The sequence below is a fragment of the Capricornis sumatraensis genome, chromosome 1 (genome assembly GCF_032405125.1).
Source record: "Capricornis sumatraensis isolate serow.1 chromosome 1, serow.2, whole genome shotgun sequence".
In the NCBI taxonomy this organism is placed as follows: domain Eukaryota; kingdom Metazoa; phylum Chordata; class Mammalia; order Artiodactyla; family Bovidae; genus Capricornis; species Capricornis sumatraensis.
Window position 1 is genome coordinate 100,038,226 of NC_091069.1, and position 18,401 is coordinate 100,056,626.

The following is an 18,401-nucleotide window of genomic DNA, read 5'->3' on the forward strand; positions in this document are numbered from 1 at the left end:
GGGCTGCAACATGACTGAGGCGCCTCACAGAGAAAGCGTGTGTCAGGTGAGATCCATGTGTGCGTCCAGGCTGCCGGCCAGGAGCTCTCGCTTACCAAGAACCGCCAGGGCCTGAACCCGAGCGAGGCTGGGCGGCTTCCAGCAGTGGTATGGTCGAGACTTCGCCATCGCAGACAGTACTGGCTAATAAACTTCGTTTGCCCAGTGCTAATGTGCAAAATGGTGATGCCCGCATGCCAGCCCTGGGCAAAGAAAAGTTAGGTGTGGGAAGAAGTCCATTACTGCCATCATTTTTAGACTTCTGAAGGCATACCTGCTACACCAGCCTGGGTCCTTTTGAAGCTGATAGATTTATAAATCCTTTCCCTTTATGAGAATATCTAAGCTAAAATTTCTCATCATCTAGGCATACTGTTTTGCCAGTATTACAAGGCTGGAATTTACACTAATCTTAAAACCTGCCCTGCTTGGTATATCCTTTAACTTTTGCTAAGAGCTGGACTGGGAGGTGAGTGACTCAGGTTTCTGTAGAGTGTGCTTTGAAAGTACCTCAGTAGATGAGGGATTTTTCATGATTTCTTCAAGTAAAAACTACATCAGATAATAAGAGTTCATAGAAAACTTTAATGTAAGGCACTGTTGTCCAGAGTTAAAAGAGGGGTAACAGCCCACAGGAGCCCACAGGGAGGGCACGCACCCCACTCAGTGAGGACAGCTCCCCGGGACTGTCCTCCCAGAGCACCGAACATCGAGAGAGAAAGCCCAGAGAGCCACCAGCTATCACAGCCCCCAAAGGCGGTTTCTAGGAATCCCCACGTTGGTGGGCAGCCCAAGAAAAGCGTTTACTCTGTTGTCTCTTAGGTCCCTGTGAAAAGCAAGCCTGAGGTTACACGTGTGTCCATGGCTCACACTGGACCCAGTGAGAAGTTCAAGGGTCAGACTGCCATCCCGGGATGACTCCAGGCCCCAGGGGCAGGAATCCATGTTCTTAAAGAGGGTCTTCATTTACTCTCCCTAAAGCCTTATCAGAAGCCTATGACTTACATCTTAAACAAAAACAAGCCTGTTGCTCTTCAGTGCTGACGGCCTCATCTCCCAAGTGCAATGACTTTGGGATGACCTTTCCCTGAGGATAGCCATCAGCGAGACACTATAGGACGCCTTCTTCCAGGTTCCTACCAAAATTCATCTAAAGGGAAAAGTCACCCAGGGAGGCAAGACTCTAAGTGGAGAGAGTGATGTTTATGTGCATTAAACCAAGCAATCACGGGTCTGGACAGTTTTAAAAGGAAAGCACAGCACAGCTGAACAATGAACGGGAGGTCCCCACGAGGCATCACTTGGACATCTTGGTCTCGGCAGGTGTCTCTCCAGTGTCCAGGGTCTTCAGCAACCGGAAGAGGCCTGCGGCCTCGCGGATCCTGCTGAACTCGATGCAGAAGGCCTGCACTTCTATAAACAAGTCCTGCACGTTGATGATCTTATTACGGATCAGAGACTGGAGAAACACACACACAAGACGCACCAGACGATTCTGAAAAAGGAACCTGTGTTAGCGTCTGTTTTCAGGGCAGGGATTTATAAAGGTTACAAAAATTGTTACTTACCTGCATATATTTATCCTTAATCTGTTCACAGGTAGAAATGCAATTGGATATATAAAGGTGAATAAATTCAGGAGGTAGATCAACAGCCGTGGTTAGTCTGTTTCATAAAGATAAAGGCAGGCCTGTTAATGTCGGTCACTTAGTAAAAATTCTGAGGTTAATGGTTTATGCAAGTAAACATTGGCGCCACCCACCCCACTGACCCCCGTTAATAAGTGACACTTCATTTCCCAGGTCTGCACAGCATGTGTGATACGCGCTGAGCACCATGTCCCTGGGTGGTCTTGGCTGAATTGTAGTTCCTAGTTACTGTCCAGGCTCTGACAATGTGGGCAGTTACTCAGTCTACGTAAGTAATACCGACCTGATTACACATGAGTGCTGTGCAAGGAGCCTGTGAAGGCAGGCATGGAAGGACCCGAACAGCACAATGCATGACTTAAGTACTCCATGAGCCAGACGCTTGCACAAGGAGCAGTGTATGTGGGAAGGCTTCACAGGGCATATGACTTAAATGGGGACCCGAGGAGAGAAGAGTTCCTTCAAGTCAGTAAATAATCTGCGTGAAGTGTAGAATCGGGGGTTGGCGTGGCACATTTCTAAACTTACCTGACTACAGAATTTTTTCCCACAAGGCTCCAAGGAAATGCAGCCACAGGCTGCTGGTGATACAGGGGATGGGGTGATGCGCAATGAGTTGGGTGGGTGGGGCTCCCACAGCAGACCCCTCCCTTGAAATCATGTCCACACTGATAAAAGGATGTAGTTATCCTTGGACAAAGTGCCTACGGTGTGGTTTAGACAGTAAGTGAAACACTCAGCATGGTCAGCCTGGAGGACCCAAATAGAAGAAAGGCTCAGACGAGAAGGCAGCAGAAGCAGCAGGTTAACAGGTCTTGCAAGCGACAGAAAATGAAGGCTGAGAACCTCATGCTTCCTCTCTCTCCCTCCCCAGATCTATGCTGCCCTAGGACACACCTGCCCTGGGCTTTCAGTTAGGCTTTTCCCACCGGCTGATTAACTTAAAAGGACTTTTGTGGGGGGGCTTCACCATGCAGATTTTGGGATCTTAGTCGTGTTCCCCCTCCCCACCAAAGGGAGTGAATGCTGGCCCTCGGCAGTGGAAGTGCTGAGTCCTAAACAGTGGACTGCCAGGGGATTCCCAGCTGAGTACAGCTATGCTGCTGCTGCTGCTAAGTTGCTTCAGTTGTGTCCAACTCTGTGCAACCCCACAGACGGCAGCCCATCAGGTTCTCCTGTCCCTGGGATTCTCCAGGCAAGAACACTGAAGTGGGTTGCCATTGCCTTCTCCGAGTACAGCTATAAGTAGGTTAAAAAACAAAAATCCCCACCTTACAAAGGTCGCGCTCTAGTTGAAGTGTGGTTGCCTGGCAGTCAGAATGGATCTCCCCGTAAGCAGAAAGGCCGTATTGTTTAGCCCCCAAAACAGGACACCACGTGGAAGGGGGCTGAGGATGAGAAGCCTAATTTGGGACCACACCAGGCAAGCCTGCCTGTATGGCTACACTATTTGTTGTTGTTCAGTTGCTAAGTCGTGTTTGACTCTCCTGTGACCCCATTGGCTGTACTCCGCCAGACTCCTCTGTCCGTGGGATTTCCCAGGCAAGAGTATTGGAGTGGGTTGCCATTTCCTCCTCCAGGGGATCTTCCTGACCTACACTACATATAAACAGCTTAATAGCAGGTTCCCAAGCTAATGTCCAAGTCTGTGAAATTTGTGATGTACCTAAAACTTGCTTGCAAGCAAAATAACAAAGTGAGAGACCTCTTGTCGCTTTCCTGACAGTTGATGACAGCAGAGCAAGGAGACCAAGTCAAAGAGCGGTTCAGAGAACAGTGCCAGGAATTCTAGGAAGGTATTCTCAGAACTGTCTCAGCTCCTAGGCCCCTACCTTCCCATGATACAGCTTCAGTCACTAACAGAAATAATGTAACACCTGTAATTTACGTAGAGATAAAGAATACACAGCTCCCCAGGTGGGGCAGTGGTAAAGAACCCAGCTGCCAATGCAGGAGATGCAGGAGACTTGGGTTCGATCCCTGGGTCAGGGAGATCCCCAGAATAGGAAATGGCAACCCACTCCAGTATCCTTGCCTGGAAAATCCCATGGACAGAGGAGCCTGCTGGGCTACCGTCCATGGGAGCACAAAGAGTCAGACGTGGCTGAGTGACTTAAGCACAGAGCACTAAGAATATATAACCATATATAGGGAAATAAATTTTAGCAATTAGGTTTCACAGGTGGCGACTTCCCAGGTGGTCCAGTGGTTAAGATAGTGTTAGATGCTCAGAATACCCTCCAAGTTCTTCCTTGGGGGTGCGAAATTCATTTGCAGTTAACACTAAAGCTCAGATTATTTAATGGGTTTTCTCAGACTAACAATGTCAGGGAAAACTTGCGAGTTTTTCCCCTTCTAATCATTTAATCAGGATTTATATACCTGCCCCACACACCCCCACCCAGCATTTGATTGAGTACAGAAACTTACCGATTTACAACTTCCATTGAGTGTAATGACATATCCATATTGACCAGAACTGAAAAATACTCAGTGATCTGACTTGACTGCATTAACTTCAGCAACATTTCTATAGCGACTAGAGGATTGTTTTCCACTAGGTCAGGAAGTTTGGCTGGAGTGAGGCCAATATGATAAACAAGTTTGGGGTCCTTTTCCAACTCTCCAAGGAGCTAAATAAAATCAAGTTTTTTTTAAAGAGAGAAAAAGAAGTTAAGTTAGAAATTCTCTTTCCTGCATATAAAAATACCCAAATATTTTATTTTTAAAATGTTATAAAATTTACCTGCACTGAACCAACTTCATCAGTATCTTCCCTCAAACCCATGATCATCATGCTTTGATATTTTGACATTTTCATTTGAATTGTCAGTTATCACAACCAGACACCATCACAAGAGTTTATAGATAACACTGATGCCTCCTGGGCATGAAAACAGAATCAATACTGTCTGGATTTTAACAATAATATCCTTAAGTCCCTTGTAGGTAGATTTTTTTTCTTTTTTGTTTTTGGTTATAATCAAAAACAATCTTACCAACTAGTACTGCTGAAAAGCACAGACCACAGAGGTCATCAGGAAACTCAGGAACTGAAGCTCTACCCAGCAGCTGGGGGAGGCGGGGAGGCGGGGGTCGGAGTGCTTACACGACAGTGCAGGTCACACACACTCTGCTATTCAAATCTGTGTCCTCAAAAATAATGTTTTTTGCCAAATCTGTACATTGCTTTACATACATTTTCTATGCTATTTCCTCATCTACTTGCATGTACACACATACTCTTTCAGGATTGACTGGTTAGCAAAGTGAACTACGAACAAGGCTGTTACTTGACTCTGAAGATGGTGTTAGGTGGTAAACCGGGTTGGAGATGTACCTCCTGACAAGTTCTAATGGGGAAGTGTGCAAACTGGGTAAAATGCACCAACAGGAACTACCCACAGCGTCCTGTCTTTCCTGAAGGAAGTCTCATCGTCGGGCACAGGGCCTTTTGAACCCACGACCAACCAACCGTGTGATGGGCACTGATTTACCTCCCTGGTGAAATGTGAGTAACTGCAGACTTACCCTCCGGGGTAGTAAGTCCCGTTCAGCTTAGCAACAGTGTACACAAAGCACCCAGCAGCAGAGCCAGGGCAAAGTGCCCCAAAGTGAGCACCACCTCAGACCCCTCGCCCAGAGTCGAACTGATCCGGACAGAAGCTGCAAGGCGTTTGGGCACCAGACTCATTTCCCCACCACAGTGCAGTGAGCAGAGTGGGAGGCCAAACGAAGCTTCAGGGACCAAGATACTTCCCACTAGTGGATCACTGGCCGTTTATCACTTTATGAGAAACAAAACCGCTTGGTGAATTCAATACAGGAGAATGCTGATGGTAAACACATACCTGTGTCTGCTGAGGAGAGGACAGGGGGCTCTTGAAGGCTTTAGCCATTATTCGCTTGATCTCCACACCAGTGCTGTTCTTCACGCACATTGACTTGTCCCACTGGATCGTGTGGTCAGGCTCAGTGGGGTTGAGCCAGGCCAGCTCATCCTCACACACATGCAGCGGAGGCGGGGGGCGAATGAACTCTGGCCGAAAATGGCCTGCAATCAGAGGAGCCTGTGTGACTGCTGCTCTGGGTTGGCCAGCACTCATTCACTTCTGTATAAACCCCACGTCTGTGCATGCGGGCATGCGCGGTCATGTCTGACTCTGCGACCCCATGGACTGTAGCCCTGCAGGCAGCTTCTGTCCACAGGATTTCTCAGGCAAGAGTACTGGAGTGGGTTGCTTAATAAGGACAACACGGTCACAATGATTCAAAACTCAGAAGCAGAAATGACAAAGTCGGTTTTTTCCAGAACACAAATGAAAGAATGAAATGCTGACACAGAATTATTATACCAGAGACCACATCTATCTATCTTTGGAGAGCAGAGGAAAGCATTACCACCCCCTGCCAACTCCTGGTTCAATCATGATCAGTAGCAAAAGGACACCACTTAGTTCACTGGTAGGTCTTTCGATGGGAAAAATAAAACACTATTTGATCTCAGTCATCCTATTCTCAGCCCTATTTTATTCAGAGACCATATAGTGTGTACCAGTTTTATTTTTGCATCTTAAAACCTTGCAGTAGCAAATTATGTATAGATAAAATGGGCAGGTGAGAACTGTGGTTGACTGGACATTCTCAAACGAATCTGGAGAGTTTCATAAACCCATAAATTCACAAATACTGTATCATTTTAATAAAACAGTGAAAAGAAAAAAAAAAAATGGGAGTGACTCAATACCTCAACTGTTTTATAAAGATTGATCCCTAAGATATAAATGCCCTTAAGTAAATGAAAACAAACACTGGCTGGGATTCCTGAGCAAACTTCACCCCTCACTTTGGTTTTCACACAGGGCCTAAGACGACTGTCTCCTCCCATGGACCAAGCCCCAGTCAAATTTCAGTCTTGGATACTCCAGTTCACTGAAAATGTCTGTTTTCTGGCTAAGACTCATCCCTGTATCTTTTGGGGTTGCGTTAGGTCTTTGTTGTTACATGGATGTTTCTTGTTGCGGAGAGTGAGGGCTGCTCTCCAGCTGCAGCGCCTGGGCTGCTCGTTTCAGCAGCTTCTCTCACTGCAGAGAAGCATGGGCTCCAGGCACGCAGATTTCAGTAGCTGTAGCTCCTGGGCTCCAGGGCACAGGCTCAACAGTTGTGTTGCACAAGCTCAGGTGCTCCTCAGCACGTAGGATCTTCCTGGACCAGGGGTCGAACCCGAGTCTCCTGCGCCGGCAGGCAGTCCTTACCACCGAGCCACCAGGGAAGCCCCATCCCTTTACCCTAAACTGTACCATCTCTTCACCAGAACCAGCGCTGCATCTCTGCAGACTATTAACAAAGAGGAAGTGTTTTACTGTTTTAGGAGATGCAGTACTTATGTGATCGAGAGAAAGTCCCCATGAGGTAAGGATGCTTGGTGTTCAGCTAGACTCGGACCTGATACCTGGCTGGTCTACTTCTTACATCCCTTTCCAGCGGCCCATGCCAGTCACCGCTGTGCCCAGTGAGCATTAAATAACCCCTCTGTGCCTTGGACCTGCCCATACACTGTGACTAGCTGAGACTTGTTTATGCCAAAGAACTACTATAAATGGCATAAAGAGTCACAGTGCAGGTTTCAAACTCGAGGTAACACTATAGTCCGGAGACATAATCTTACCCTAAGCAGAAAGCATGCCTTCATCATAAAACCACACAGAAGCCTATAAAACCAAAAAATACAGTTCCATAAGCTTCAATAGGTGTTTTCTTTGAATTAAAGTAAGAGCCGTAAGACTCAGAAAACTAATGGAGAATGATGAGATTAATAAAGATGTATAAAACAAAAAAGGTAATAAGATACAGAAATAACCGCATTTCAGTAAAATCAGGGAATGTATAGCTATAGGTATGTAATTTTAAAAAAACTCGGTATTTTTATTAAAGAAACTAACTTCTACTGAGCATATCTACTATGTTCCAGACACCATACTAGAAGTTTCTCATTAAATTCATGTTTAACATTCTCTGGCATAAATCCCACCAATGTTTTTTTAGATCATTCTCTCAAGGCAATAGAAATAAAAGCAAAAATAAACAAATGGGACCTAATCAGACTTACAAGCTTTTCTTCAGCAAAGAAAACCATAAATAAAAGTAAGAGAAAACCTACAGACTGAGAAAAAATATTTGCAAATGATGCGACCAACACGAGCTTAATTTCCAAAATATACATAGAGCTCATCCATCTCAACAGCAAAAAAATCAACCCAATCAAAAAATGAACTGAAGATCTGAAGAGACATTTCTTCAGAGAAGGCATACAGATGGCCAATAAGCACATGAAAAGATGCTCAACGTAGCTAGAGAAATGCAAATCAAAACTACAATGAGGTACCACCTCACACCAGTCAGAATGGCCATCATTAAAATCTACAAATAACAAGCTGGAGAGGGTGTGGAGAAAAGGGAACTCTCCTTCATTACTGACGGGAATGTAAGTTGGTGCAGCCACTGTGGAGAACATCATGGAGGTTCTCAGTAAACTGAAAACGAGTTGCCATATGATCTAGCAATCCCACTTCTGGGTCTGTAGCGACAAAACTGCAATTCAAAAAAGCACACGCACCCCTGTGCTCAGGGCAGCACTGTCCACAATAGCTGAGGCATGGAAACATCTGTCCACTGAGAGAGGAACAGATAAAGAAAAAGAATGAAATAATGCCATTTGCAGCAACATGGACCTAGAGATATCCTATTAGTGAAGTAAACCAGTCAGATAAAGACAAATATATCACTGCTATGTGGGATCTAAACGAGACACAGATGAACTTGTCTATGGAACTGAAACAGACTCAGAGCAGACGTGTGGCTGCCATGGGGGCAGGGTGGAGTGGGATTCTGGGAGCAGCAGATGCAAACCATTACGTAGAGAATGGATAAAGGAGGAGGTCCTACCACACAGCACAGGAAACAAAGTCCAATATCCTGTGTGAAACCATAATGGAAAAGAGTATGAAAAAGAACATGTAACTGAATCACTCTGCTGTACAGCAGAAATCACCTCAACACTATAAATCAACTATTTCAATAAAATAAAATTTTTAAAAGATTCGTGTGTCAGCATAAACGAAAACAACACGTTTCAGAACACCAGAGTCTCAGGGGGACCCTGCTAATATAAAACCAAGAATACAAAAGAATATAAAATCAGATTTACTTTCAATAGGTGGCTTTGGTCCACTGACTAAAGCTTCCGTGATCTGAGAGGCAACGGAGCTGTCGAATCCAGAGTTAGACGAATCTGGGTCCGGGTCACTGAGAATGCTAGGGAAGCTGGCCTTACTTTGAGTTGGCAATTCAGACTGGCGTTCTGAACAAGATTAAAACAAAAAACACTTTAAAATGCGGCACAAGGAGGGTGAAAACACAAGCTCGTAACCGGAGAAACTTGTCTACAACACACAAGCAAAGGGCCAGCTTCAAGCTTTTTTGTTTTTTCTCTAAAACTCCTATAAATCAGTCTTTAAAAATAGGGGGGGAAATGGGCTAATGACTTCAATGAGTATTTTATTTTTAAAAGCTTGAATGGCCAATAAACACCTCAAACGATATTTGACCTCAGTAGGAACCAGGGGAAAATCTGTTAAAACATAAGATACTGTTGCATACACACTGTAGTTTTAACTGTTCCTTGTAGCTAGTCATTGATGCTTATTTCGTTGTTTTCTTAAAGTTAGGAAAACACAATTGCATCATCCATAAATATATCTGTGGTCCCTGGATCTCACTGTAAAGACATCTGAATTGCAGACTGGCCTCTGCACAAGAGTACCTGAACCGTGGCTCCGCCTTACCAGCCAGGGCGAGCTGAAGCCCGCTGATGTCCACAGACTGGCCCATGTTCCCGACGTCCATAAGGGCGATCTGCCGGGGTGTCTTTTTGAAGAGTTCCCGTGGGGGTGCCAGCATGAGCTGGGAAAGAAAAAACTTCTCTGGTGGAGTTATAGGAGGTAAAAACCCTGTAAATACACAAGCAAAAAATGTATGACGATTTTGCTAACGGTTATTTTTAGAAATTATCTTGAGCCTGATAAAACTAGCATCTCATGCATCTTTAAAGACAATTATAATCAAAGATTCATTTAACCAAATACATACATTTATGAAAATATAATTTAGGAATCATCCCAAGGACTGGTTCCAGGACCTCCTGCAAATACTAAAATCCAGGGATACCTGGATCCTATACATAAAAGCTGTAGTATTTGAAAGTAACCTACACAGATCCTCCTTATACTTTAAACTCCAGATTACTTACAATACTTAAGACAGTGTAAATGCTATGTAAATACAATGTAAATGCTAGGTAAGTACAATGTAAATGATATGTAAACAGCTGCCAGAATTTAAGTTCTGTTTTTGGGAACTTTCTGGAACTCCCCCCCTCCACACCCCCAAGGGGCTGGTTGAATCCTTAGATGCAGAACCCAAAGATGTACAGGGCCGACTGTTGTATGTCAAATGATTCAATATGATCTGTGGTGATGTCAATGAAACTTAAAAACTGGAGCTATTAAGAACTGTTTTCTAACATGCTTCAGTTCCTGCAAAGATAAGTTTATGTATACAGACCAAAACAAATCAAAAACTACAGTCCTCAGAAATGCTTTTCTTCTCTGCTGCAGCCAGCAACTGTGTAAAAGGTAAAGAGACAAGGAAGCCACCAGTAGCTCTGCACCGTTATAAGACCTTCCTCATCTGGTCCTGGCACTCTCCTCATCCCATTTCCCCCTCCAACGCTTGTGTTCTACATTCCGGTTGCACAAAACCTCTTAGCTTCTCCGAGTCCTGACTTCAAAACATACAATACACACAACTGTTTGAATACCTGAGAGGGTCGCACCCTTCTCTTCCCACCACCTCTAATCAACATCCAACAGAAACATCACTCCCTCTCCGGCTCCACGGGTGAAGCTCCCCATGCCACGATGCTCTGTGTACCTGCCACCCAGCACAGCCCTGGAGGTCGGGTCACAGTCACGTTTGTGTTTCCTCAGCCAGACTGAAGTTTCCTGAGTGTGAAGAAGCCTTCCTACTCACATCCAGATACATTTTCAACCTTTGCTCTGCAGCAGAGTCACCTGAAACGCTCAAAAAACATACACCCACTAGATGGGAAGCTGCTGTATATATGGCACTGGGAGCTCAGCTCCGTGCTCTGTGATGACCTAAAGGGGAGGAGGAGGGAGGCTCACAAGGGAGAGGACGTTTGTATACGTACAGCTGATTCACACTGTTGCACAGCAGAAACTAATAATACTGTAGAGCAATTACACTCCAGTTTTAATTTTATTAAAACTATATATATACCCACTATATATGCCCCTTGATGTACAATGTAGTAAGCCTTGTCATTGACAGTCCCTTTGTTGTGGATTTAAGCACCATCTCTACCAACAGTAATTGTGAATAACACTTACTTCTATTTCTCATAACAGCTCTGTGTTTGTTAGTCCCGAAACCTATATGCAGGTCAGGAAGCAACAGTTAGAACTGGACATGGAACAACAGACTGGTTCCAAATAGGAAAAGGAGTATGTCAAGGCTGTATATTGTCACCCTGCTTATTTAACTTATATGCAGAGTACATCATGAGAAACGCTGGGCTGGAAGCAGCACAAGCTGGAATCAAGACTGCCGGGAGAAATATCAATAACCTCAGATATGCAGATGACACCACCCTTATGGCAGAAAGTGAAGAGGAACTCAAAAGCCTCTTGATGAAAGTGAAAGAGAGTGAAAAACTTGGCTTAAAGCTCAACATTCAGAAAACTAACATCATGGCATCTGGTCCCATCACTTCATGGGAAATAGATGGGCAAACAGTGGAAACAGTGGCAGACTTTATTGTTTTGGGCTCCAAAATCACTGGAGATGGTGATTGCAGCCATGAAATTAAAAGATGCTTACTCCTTGGAAGGAAAGTTATGACCAACCTAGATAGCATATTCAAAAGCAGAGACATTACTTTGCCAACAAAGGTCCGTCTGGTCAAGGCTATGGTTTTTCCAGTGGTCATGTATGGATGTGAGAGTTGGACTGTGAAGAAAGCTGAGCGCCGAATAATTGATGCTTTTGAACCGTGGTGTTGGAGAAGACTCTTGAGAGTCCCTTGGACTGCAAGGAGATCCAACCAGTCCATTCTAAAGGAGATCAGTCCTGGGTATTCATTGGAAGGACTGATGCTGAGGCTGAAACTCCAATACTTTGGCCACCGCATGCAAAGAGTTGACTCACTGGAAAAGACTCTGATGCTGGGAGGGATTGGGGGCAGGAGGAGAAGGGGACGACAGAGGATGAGATGGCTGGATGGCATCACCAACTCGATGGACATGGGTTTGGGTGAACTCCAGGAGATGGTGATGGACAGGGAGGCCTGGCGTGCTGCGATTCATGGGGTCGCAAAGAGTCGGAGACGACTGAGCGACTGAACTGAATCATGTGCAACTCTTTGCCATGTCATGGACTAGCCTGCCAAGCTCCTCTGTCCATGGCATTCTCCAGGCAAGAATACTGGAGGGGTTGCCATTCCCTTCTCCAGGGGAACTTCCTGACCCAGGGATCAAAGTCTGGTCTTCTGCTTTGCAGGTAGATGCCTGCAAAGCAGCTGCCTACTCTGCCAGCTCGGAATTATTATCTGCAGCTTACAGACAAGTAAACTGAGGCAGAGACAAGCAAAATAACCAATCTGTGGATTTCTTCCCTGGGAAATCTGTTTACAATACAGTTAACAGCCTAGATCTAGTTTCAGACTCACTGCATTTGAGAATAACATTACATAAATCACAGTTCCTTTACCTAACCCATCCTACAGAATTCAGAAGGCTCTCAGACCCAAATCCCACACTGTTTCTGTCCATCTTGGGTGGCGGGTTTGACCAGACCACACACATACACACACACAACACACCCTGCAGTCATTTTTCTGGGCATTCTCAAACTTTCTGAAAGGTTCAGAACCTGCACCCTACAGACATCTCATGGAATACAAAAGTTGCCCCTTTTAGGTAAGAGCCGTGCAGGAAACCAATCAGAAGATGCTTTAGATCCAGAAGAATTGCCAGTAGCAACAATGAATAGCTTAACTGTAGAAGCCCTCTCCTGCAAGAAAACATTCTCTAGTATTACATTAATCCTCTGCCTTCACATTCTGGCTCTCCCTTCCTAAGATGTGACTTACCTGTTTCCTCACTGCCTAAGGACTATGAGATCAAGCTGCTTCCCACCTCTGACAACCTGTTCTGCCCACTACACTGGGCCCTGTCTAAATCTCCCAGACACTCATCACCATCTATCTCCTCTGTGCCGTTCTCCTCTCCTGGCTTCAGGTCTTCTCCTGAAATCAAGTCTCATAAACAAGCTCTTGAGTTACCAAAATAAAAAAAGCAGTCTCACATCAAATCCACCGGTCTCACCAAAGTTGCAGAAAACACACCTTTTACATAATGTCCAGCAGTAGTTTTCTAATCTAGGCGGTGAATTCGAGGCTGTTTCTATCCTGTGACCCCATCGCGTTAACCAAAGACACCTAACAGCAAGAAGGTGGCTAGTATAATCCTTTGCTGTTTAGCTGGTAAGTCGTGTCCCACTCTGCGACCCCATGAGCTGTAGCCTGCCAGGCTCTTCTGTCCATGGGATTCTCCAAGCAAGAATACTGGAGTGGGTTGCCATTTCCTCCTCCAGAAGATCTTCGTGACCCAGGGGTCCAACCCGTGTCTCCTGCATTGGCAGCCGGGTTCTTTACCGCTGGGCCACGGGGGAAGCCCTGCGTAATGTGTTTCTCCGCCTCAACCACGTCTTCCGGTTCTGAATGACTTCTCATTGACTCTCCTGAGACTTAAAGCCGGGGGCAGATAAAGTGTGTCGTTACTTACAACTTCACACACCTCTGACGGGCTAGACGAGAACGAACCGCATGTGAGGCCACAAAAGCGTCAAGCCCCACACTAAGCTGCGCGGTTTGACGGCTCCTACTGTTGCGGGGGGAGCGGTTAATTTTCGGTGCCAGGAAGCTGCCACTCGTCCGTACTTGGTGGAGGGGGTGGGGAGGGAATTTCAAAAGGAGACGATGGATTTCCCAGGCCGGTGAAGGCCCAGCAGCTCCAGGAGGGCGGTCCCAGCCGTACCTGAGAGGGGGGGCCGGTCGGGTTCCTGGCCGCCGCGGGCGGGCGGCGCGGGGTTGAGCAAGTGCGCAAAGCTAGCGGCGAAGGGGTTGGCGGCGAGCGGCTCGGTGCGGTACATCTCCCAGAGCAGGTAGAGCGCCGTGAGGCGCTGCGCCGCGCTGGGCAGCAGGTCCGGCTGCTGCAGCAGCATCACGAGCACCGAGCCCAGACGGAAGTGGTCGGCTTTGCTGAAGTAGTGGTGGAAGGCGCTGGACAGGCCCTCGAAGGTGCTGCCGCCGCCCGCCTCCTCCGAGATGATGCTCAGCAGGCTCGAGAGCTCCTTCGGGGTCAGGCTCATCCTGCCCGCGGGGCCCCCCGGGCCTCCGCTCCCCGGCCCGGGGACGCCCGCTCCGCCTCTGCCGCCGGGGCCCGAGCTTCCCGGGCCGCTCCTGGAAGCCGACCCCGCCGCTTCCCGGGCTCCCCTTTGCTCCGCGGCGGTGAGAAGCCGGCCAGATGCCGCGCTTGCCCCGCCGCCGGGCATCAACCTCTTTCGCCCGTCCTGCTTCACGGCCGGAGGGGCCCTGGCGCCGGCTCGCTCCGTCCCTGCGGCCGTAAAGCGCGCTGTGGCACGACAGCGTCGCAAACAAAACAAGCCTGGAACCCAGCCGGCAGTAGAAGAGAGGGCAGCGCGCAGCCAGAGCGAGGCTGCGGGAGCCAGGCCAGGGAGAAGATCCCGAGACGCCGAGGGGGCGGAGCAAAAAGGCGGAAATTGAGGCGGGGCTTGCAGGAGGGGCCGAGCCGCCGGCGGGGCCCGGATCTCGCCCTGCGGAAGTCTCGCGGAGCCCCACAGCGGCGCTGGGTTGTCGTCTGCGCGTGCGCGAGCGAGAGGCGCGCCCCCGGTAGTGTGCCCGGGAGAAACCGTCGTCCAGATAAGCGTCTGGAAAATGCATATTAGAAACTGAAAAGCTCTCTTAATTAACACACATGACTATTCATGGTAGAAGATTTTTAAATGCAAATAACTATAGACCATGCGTTTCTCATAACCAAAATTAATTTTCAATCCTACACTGTTTGAAGAAATGGAGTCATACTGCACACGAGCTATTGTACGCAGTTGTTTTAACAAAATTTCTGGAACATGTTTTGAGAAAGCAGAAACACCTGCCCAGGTGACTAGGGCTCGCTCCAGGCTGGGAACCACCGAGTGATGTGACCCAGACTTGCTCGGTTCCTCCCTTAGACCTGCAAAACCCTGCAGGGATTTCTGCCAGGGAATTTGGGAATCTCAAGTTTGGGAAATCCCGTGTGACCTAACTAATGCTGGCAACTGGAGAATTCTCTAGTTCAGTGCCTCCTTAGTTCTAAAATAAAATTGAAAGAAGAGAAATTGGTTGGTCATTGAGGATGCCTATTCTGAAGACTTCTTGAATTGACTCTTAGAGGGACTTCCCTGGTGGTCCAGTGGCTAAAACTGTTCTCCCCATACAGAGGGCTTGGGTTGGATTCCAGGTCAGGGAGCTAAGATCATGCATGATGCAATGAAGAGCAAAGATTCCATGTGCCACCACAAAGCCCTGGCGCAGCTAAATAAAATTTATTTTAAAGTTTAAAAAATTGTTAGATATCCCTCTAGAAAGGTCCTGCCAATTAAGAGCAGCAGACATAACTTGCTAACTTGGGAAACTGATTTAAATTATCTTGAAGGTATTCTTATTTACTACAGTAAATGAACTTTATTGTGTTTGGGAGGTCTGTTTGTTACTGGGGTTTGGTCTTTTTATTTTTGTACTGCAGATTTTTTTTTATATGTGTTTATCTATTTAGCCTGTGCCAGGTCTGGCCAGTTGTGGCATACTGGATCTTTAGTAGTGGCATGTGGGATCTAGTTTCCTGACCAGGGATCAAACCCAAGTCACTTGCATTGGGAGCACAAAGTCTTAGCCACCGCACCACCAAAAGAGTCCAGTTTTACTGGTTTTTTTTTTTTTTAAGTTGTTTCAAAATATTTGAACATTATGTCCCCCCCAAGCCCCAATAAACTAATTATTTTTTCCTGTAGGAGCACTTTCAAAATTAGGTTGATGTTAAAAAGAACCCCAGAGGCCCCAGATGGAGTCACTTCTCCTAGGTCACACCACTAACCTAACTAAAACTTCATCCTCCCCCAGAAAGTGTGAATGTTAGTCATTCAGTTGTAGTCATTCACTCTTTGCGACCTCAGGGACTGCAGCCAACCAGACTCTTCCGTCCATGGAAGTCTCCAGGCAAGAATACTGGAGTGGGTTGCCATTCCCTCCTCCAGGGGATCTTCCCTGATCCATGAATTGAACCCCAGTCTCCCGTATAGAAGGCAGATTCTTTACCACCAGGGAAGCCAAAATGTGGGCTTAACCAGGAATTTTCTAGTCGGCATCAATGAGGTAATTGGTCGTGTGGACCCTCTCCATCCCCCAAAGGAAGATGAGGTAGCCTGCCACAAAGACCCCTTCCGTTCCCCATAAGCAAGTTGTGTGCTGTGCTCAGTCGCTTCAGTCATGCCTGACTCTTTTACCTGCCAGGCTCCTCTATCTGTGCAATTCTCCAGGCAAGAATACTGGAGTGGGTTGCCGTGCCCTCCTCCAGGGAATCTTCCTGACCCAGGGAGTGAATCTGTGTCACTTGCATTGCGGGCGGGTTCTTTACCCACTGAGCCACCTAAGAAGCCCCATAAGCGAGTTACCTATGCCTGAAATGACGTTTTTTTGCTGATGACTTCCTTGTCTTGCCTTTGAAAACCTTTCCCTTCCTAAAGTCGTTGGGAGCTCCTCTCTACTTCCTGAATGGGATGCTGCCGCACTTGTGAATGGTTCAGTAAAACCAATTAGATCTCTAAAATGTACCCAGTTGTATTTTTGTTATTTAACAGCAGGGTTTCCTGGTTATTTAACCAGGGTTTCCTGCATGTTCCCTGAAAACAACTCTCAGGTCCTGGAAACAAATAACCACAAACATAAATCTATCCTCTCATAGTTCTGAAAGCTAAAGTTCCAAAATGAGGGTGTGAGCAGAGCCAGGCTCTACACCCCGAAAGGCTGTAGGGAAGAATACTTCCTCGTCTCCTTCTGGCTCCCAGTGATGTCCAGTGGTGTCTGGCGTCCCTTCTCTTATGCTTCTACCATTCCCATCTCTGCCTCTGAGGTCAGGTGGCCTTCTTTTTTTATATTAATGTTCATTGGAGTATAGTCGCTTTACAATGTTGCATTACTTTCTGCTGAACAGCAAAGTGAATCAGTATACATATATGTATGTATGTATATATATATATATATATATATCTTCTCTTTTCTGGATTCCCTTCCCATTCATTTTTTAAAATTCAGTTTTATTGAGATGTATTGATATATAACATTGTATAAGTTTCAGGTGTATAGCATATAATGTTTTGATATATGGTGCTGGAGAATATGCTTGAGAGTCTCTTGGACAGCAAGGAGATCAAGTCAGTCAATCCTAAAGGAAATAAACCCTGAATATTCATTGGAAAGACTGATGCCAAAGCTGCAGCTCCAGTACTTTGGCCACCTGATGAGAAGCGCCGACTCATTGGAAAAGGCCCTGATGCTGGTGAAGATTGAAGGCAAAAGGAGAAGGGAGTGACAGAGAATGAGATGGTTGGGCGAGATCACTGACTCAGTGGACATGAGCCCGAGCAAAGTCCAGGAGACCGTGAGGGACAGGGAATCCTGGCCTGCTGTAGCCCATGGGGCAGCAAAGAGTCGGGCATGACCTAGCAACTGAAGGACAACAAACAACATGCATGACAAAATGACTAGCGCAGTGAGTTCAGTTAACATCGTTCACCTCTCACACTTACAATTTTTCCACGTGATGAAAACTTTTTAAGATCTACTCTCTTAGCAACTTTCAAATATACAGTACGGTATTGCTAACTGTAGTTATCAGGCTGTATATTAAACCCCCAGAACTTATTTCTCTTGTGTGACTGGAAGCTGGCACATTTTGACCACCTTCACATAAATCCTTCTCTTGTATAGCCTTTTCCTTCTTAGCAGTTTTGCCTGCTGTTCCGTTTTACTTTGCATCTCAAACTGCTTCTGCATATTCAGGGCACCACAGCACATTGCGTAGAATTCTCTGAGCTATATAGTAGGTTCTCATTAGTTGTCTATTTTATGCTGAGTATCCACATGTGGCCTTTCCTGTGTATCTGTGCTTCACTTGGCTTTCTTATGGGGACACCAGTCATTGAGTTTAGGGCCTACCCTAATTTCATATGACCTCATCTTAACTAATTCCGCCTGTAAAGACCCCATTTCCAAATAAGGTCACATCCTGAGGTTCTGGGTGGACATGAGTTTTGAGGAGACAAAACTCATTCTCCAATCAATAGAGACCCAAAGTTCTCCTGGGCACGTGTCTTGGTGATTCTCCTTCACACCCACCTCATCTCTGCCCTTAGACTCTCCCCTAGCATTTTACAGTTAAAAAACACTGCAGTTTATTTTTATATTTACTTACATATTTTGCAGCACATGGGATCTTTGGTTGAGCCCTGCAA

General features: G+C 46.4%; 2 protein-coding genes across 5 annotated transcripts in view; one reads left to right on the plus strand and one right to left on the minus strand.

The window, feature by feature from the left end:
* Positions 1-1,660, plus strand: part of RNF149 (ring finger protein 149) — a 30,886-nt gene extending 29,226 nt beyond the window's left edge. For all 4 annotated transcript variants that reach the window (XM_068969659.1, XM_068969658.1, XM_068969657.1 and 1 more), the window contains one exon: positions 862-1,660. The gene's annotated coding sequence lies outside the window, so the exon portion shown is untranslated. The remainder of the gene's footprint in view (positions 1-861) is intronic.
* CNOT11 (CCR4-NOT transcription complex subunit 11) lies at positions 649-14,381 on the minus strand. Its single transcript, XM_068969656.1, has 7 exons — positions 13,865-14,381; positions 9,533-9,697; positions 8,896-9,048; positions 5,540-5,742; positions 4,119-4,321; positions 1,608-1,704; positions 649-1,534 (listed from the first exon to the last, which is right to left on the minus strand). The coding sequence occupies exons 1-7, from the start codon at positions 14,379-14,381 to the stop codon at positions 1,337-1,339; spliced, it is 1,536 nt and encodes a 511-aa protein (XP_068825757.1). The 3' UTR covers positions 649-1,336.
* Positions 14,382-18,401: the final 4,020 nt, after the last annotated feature.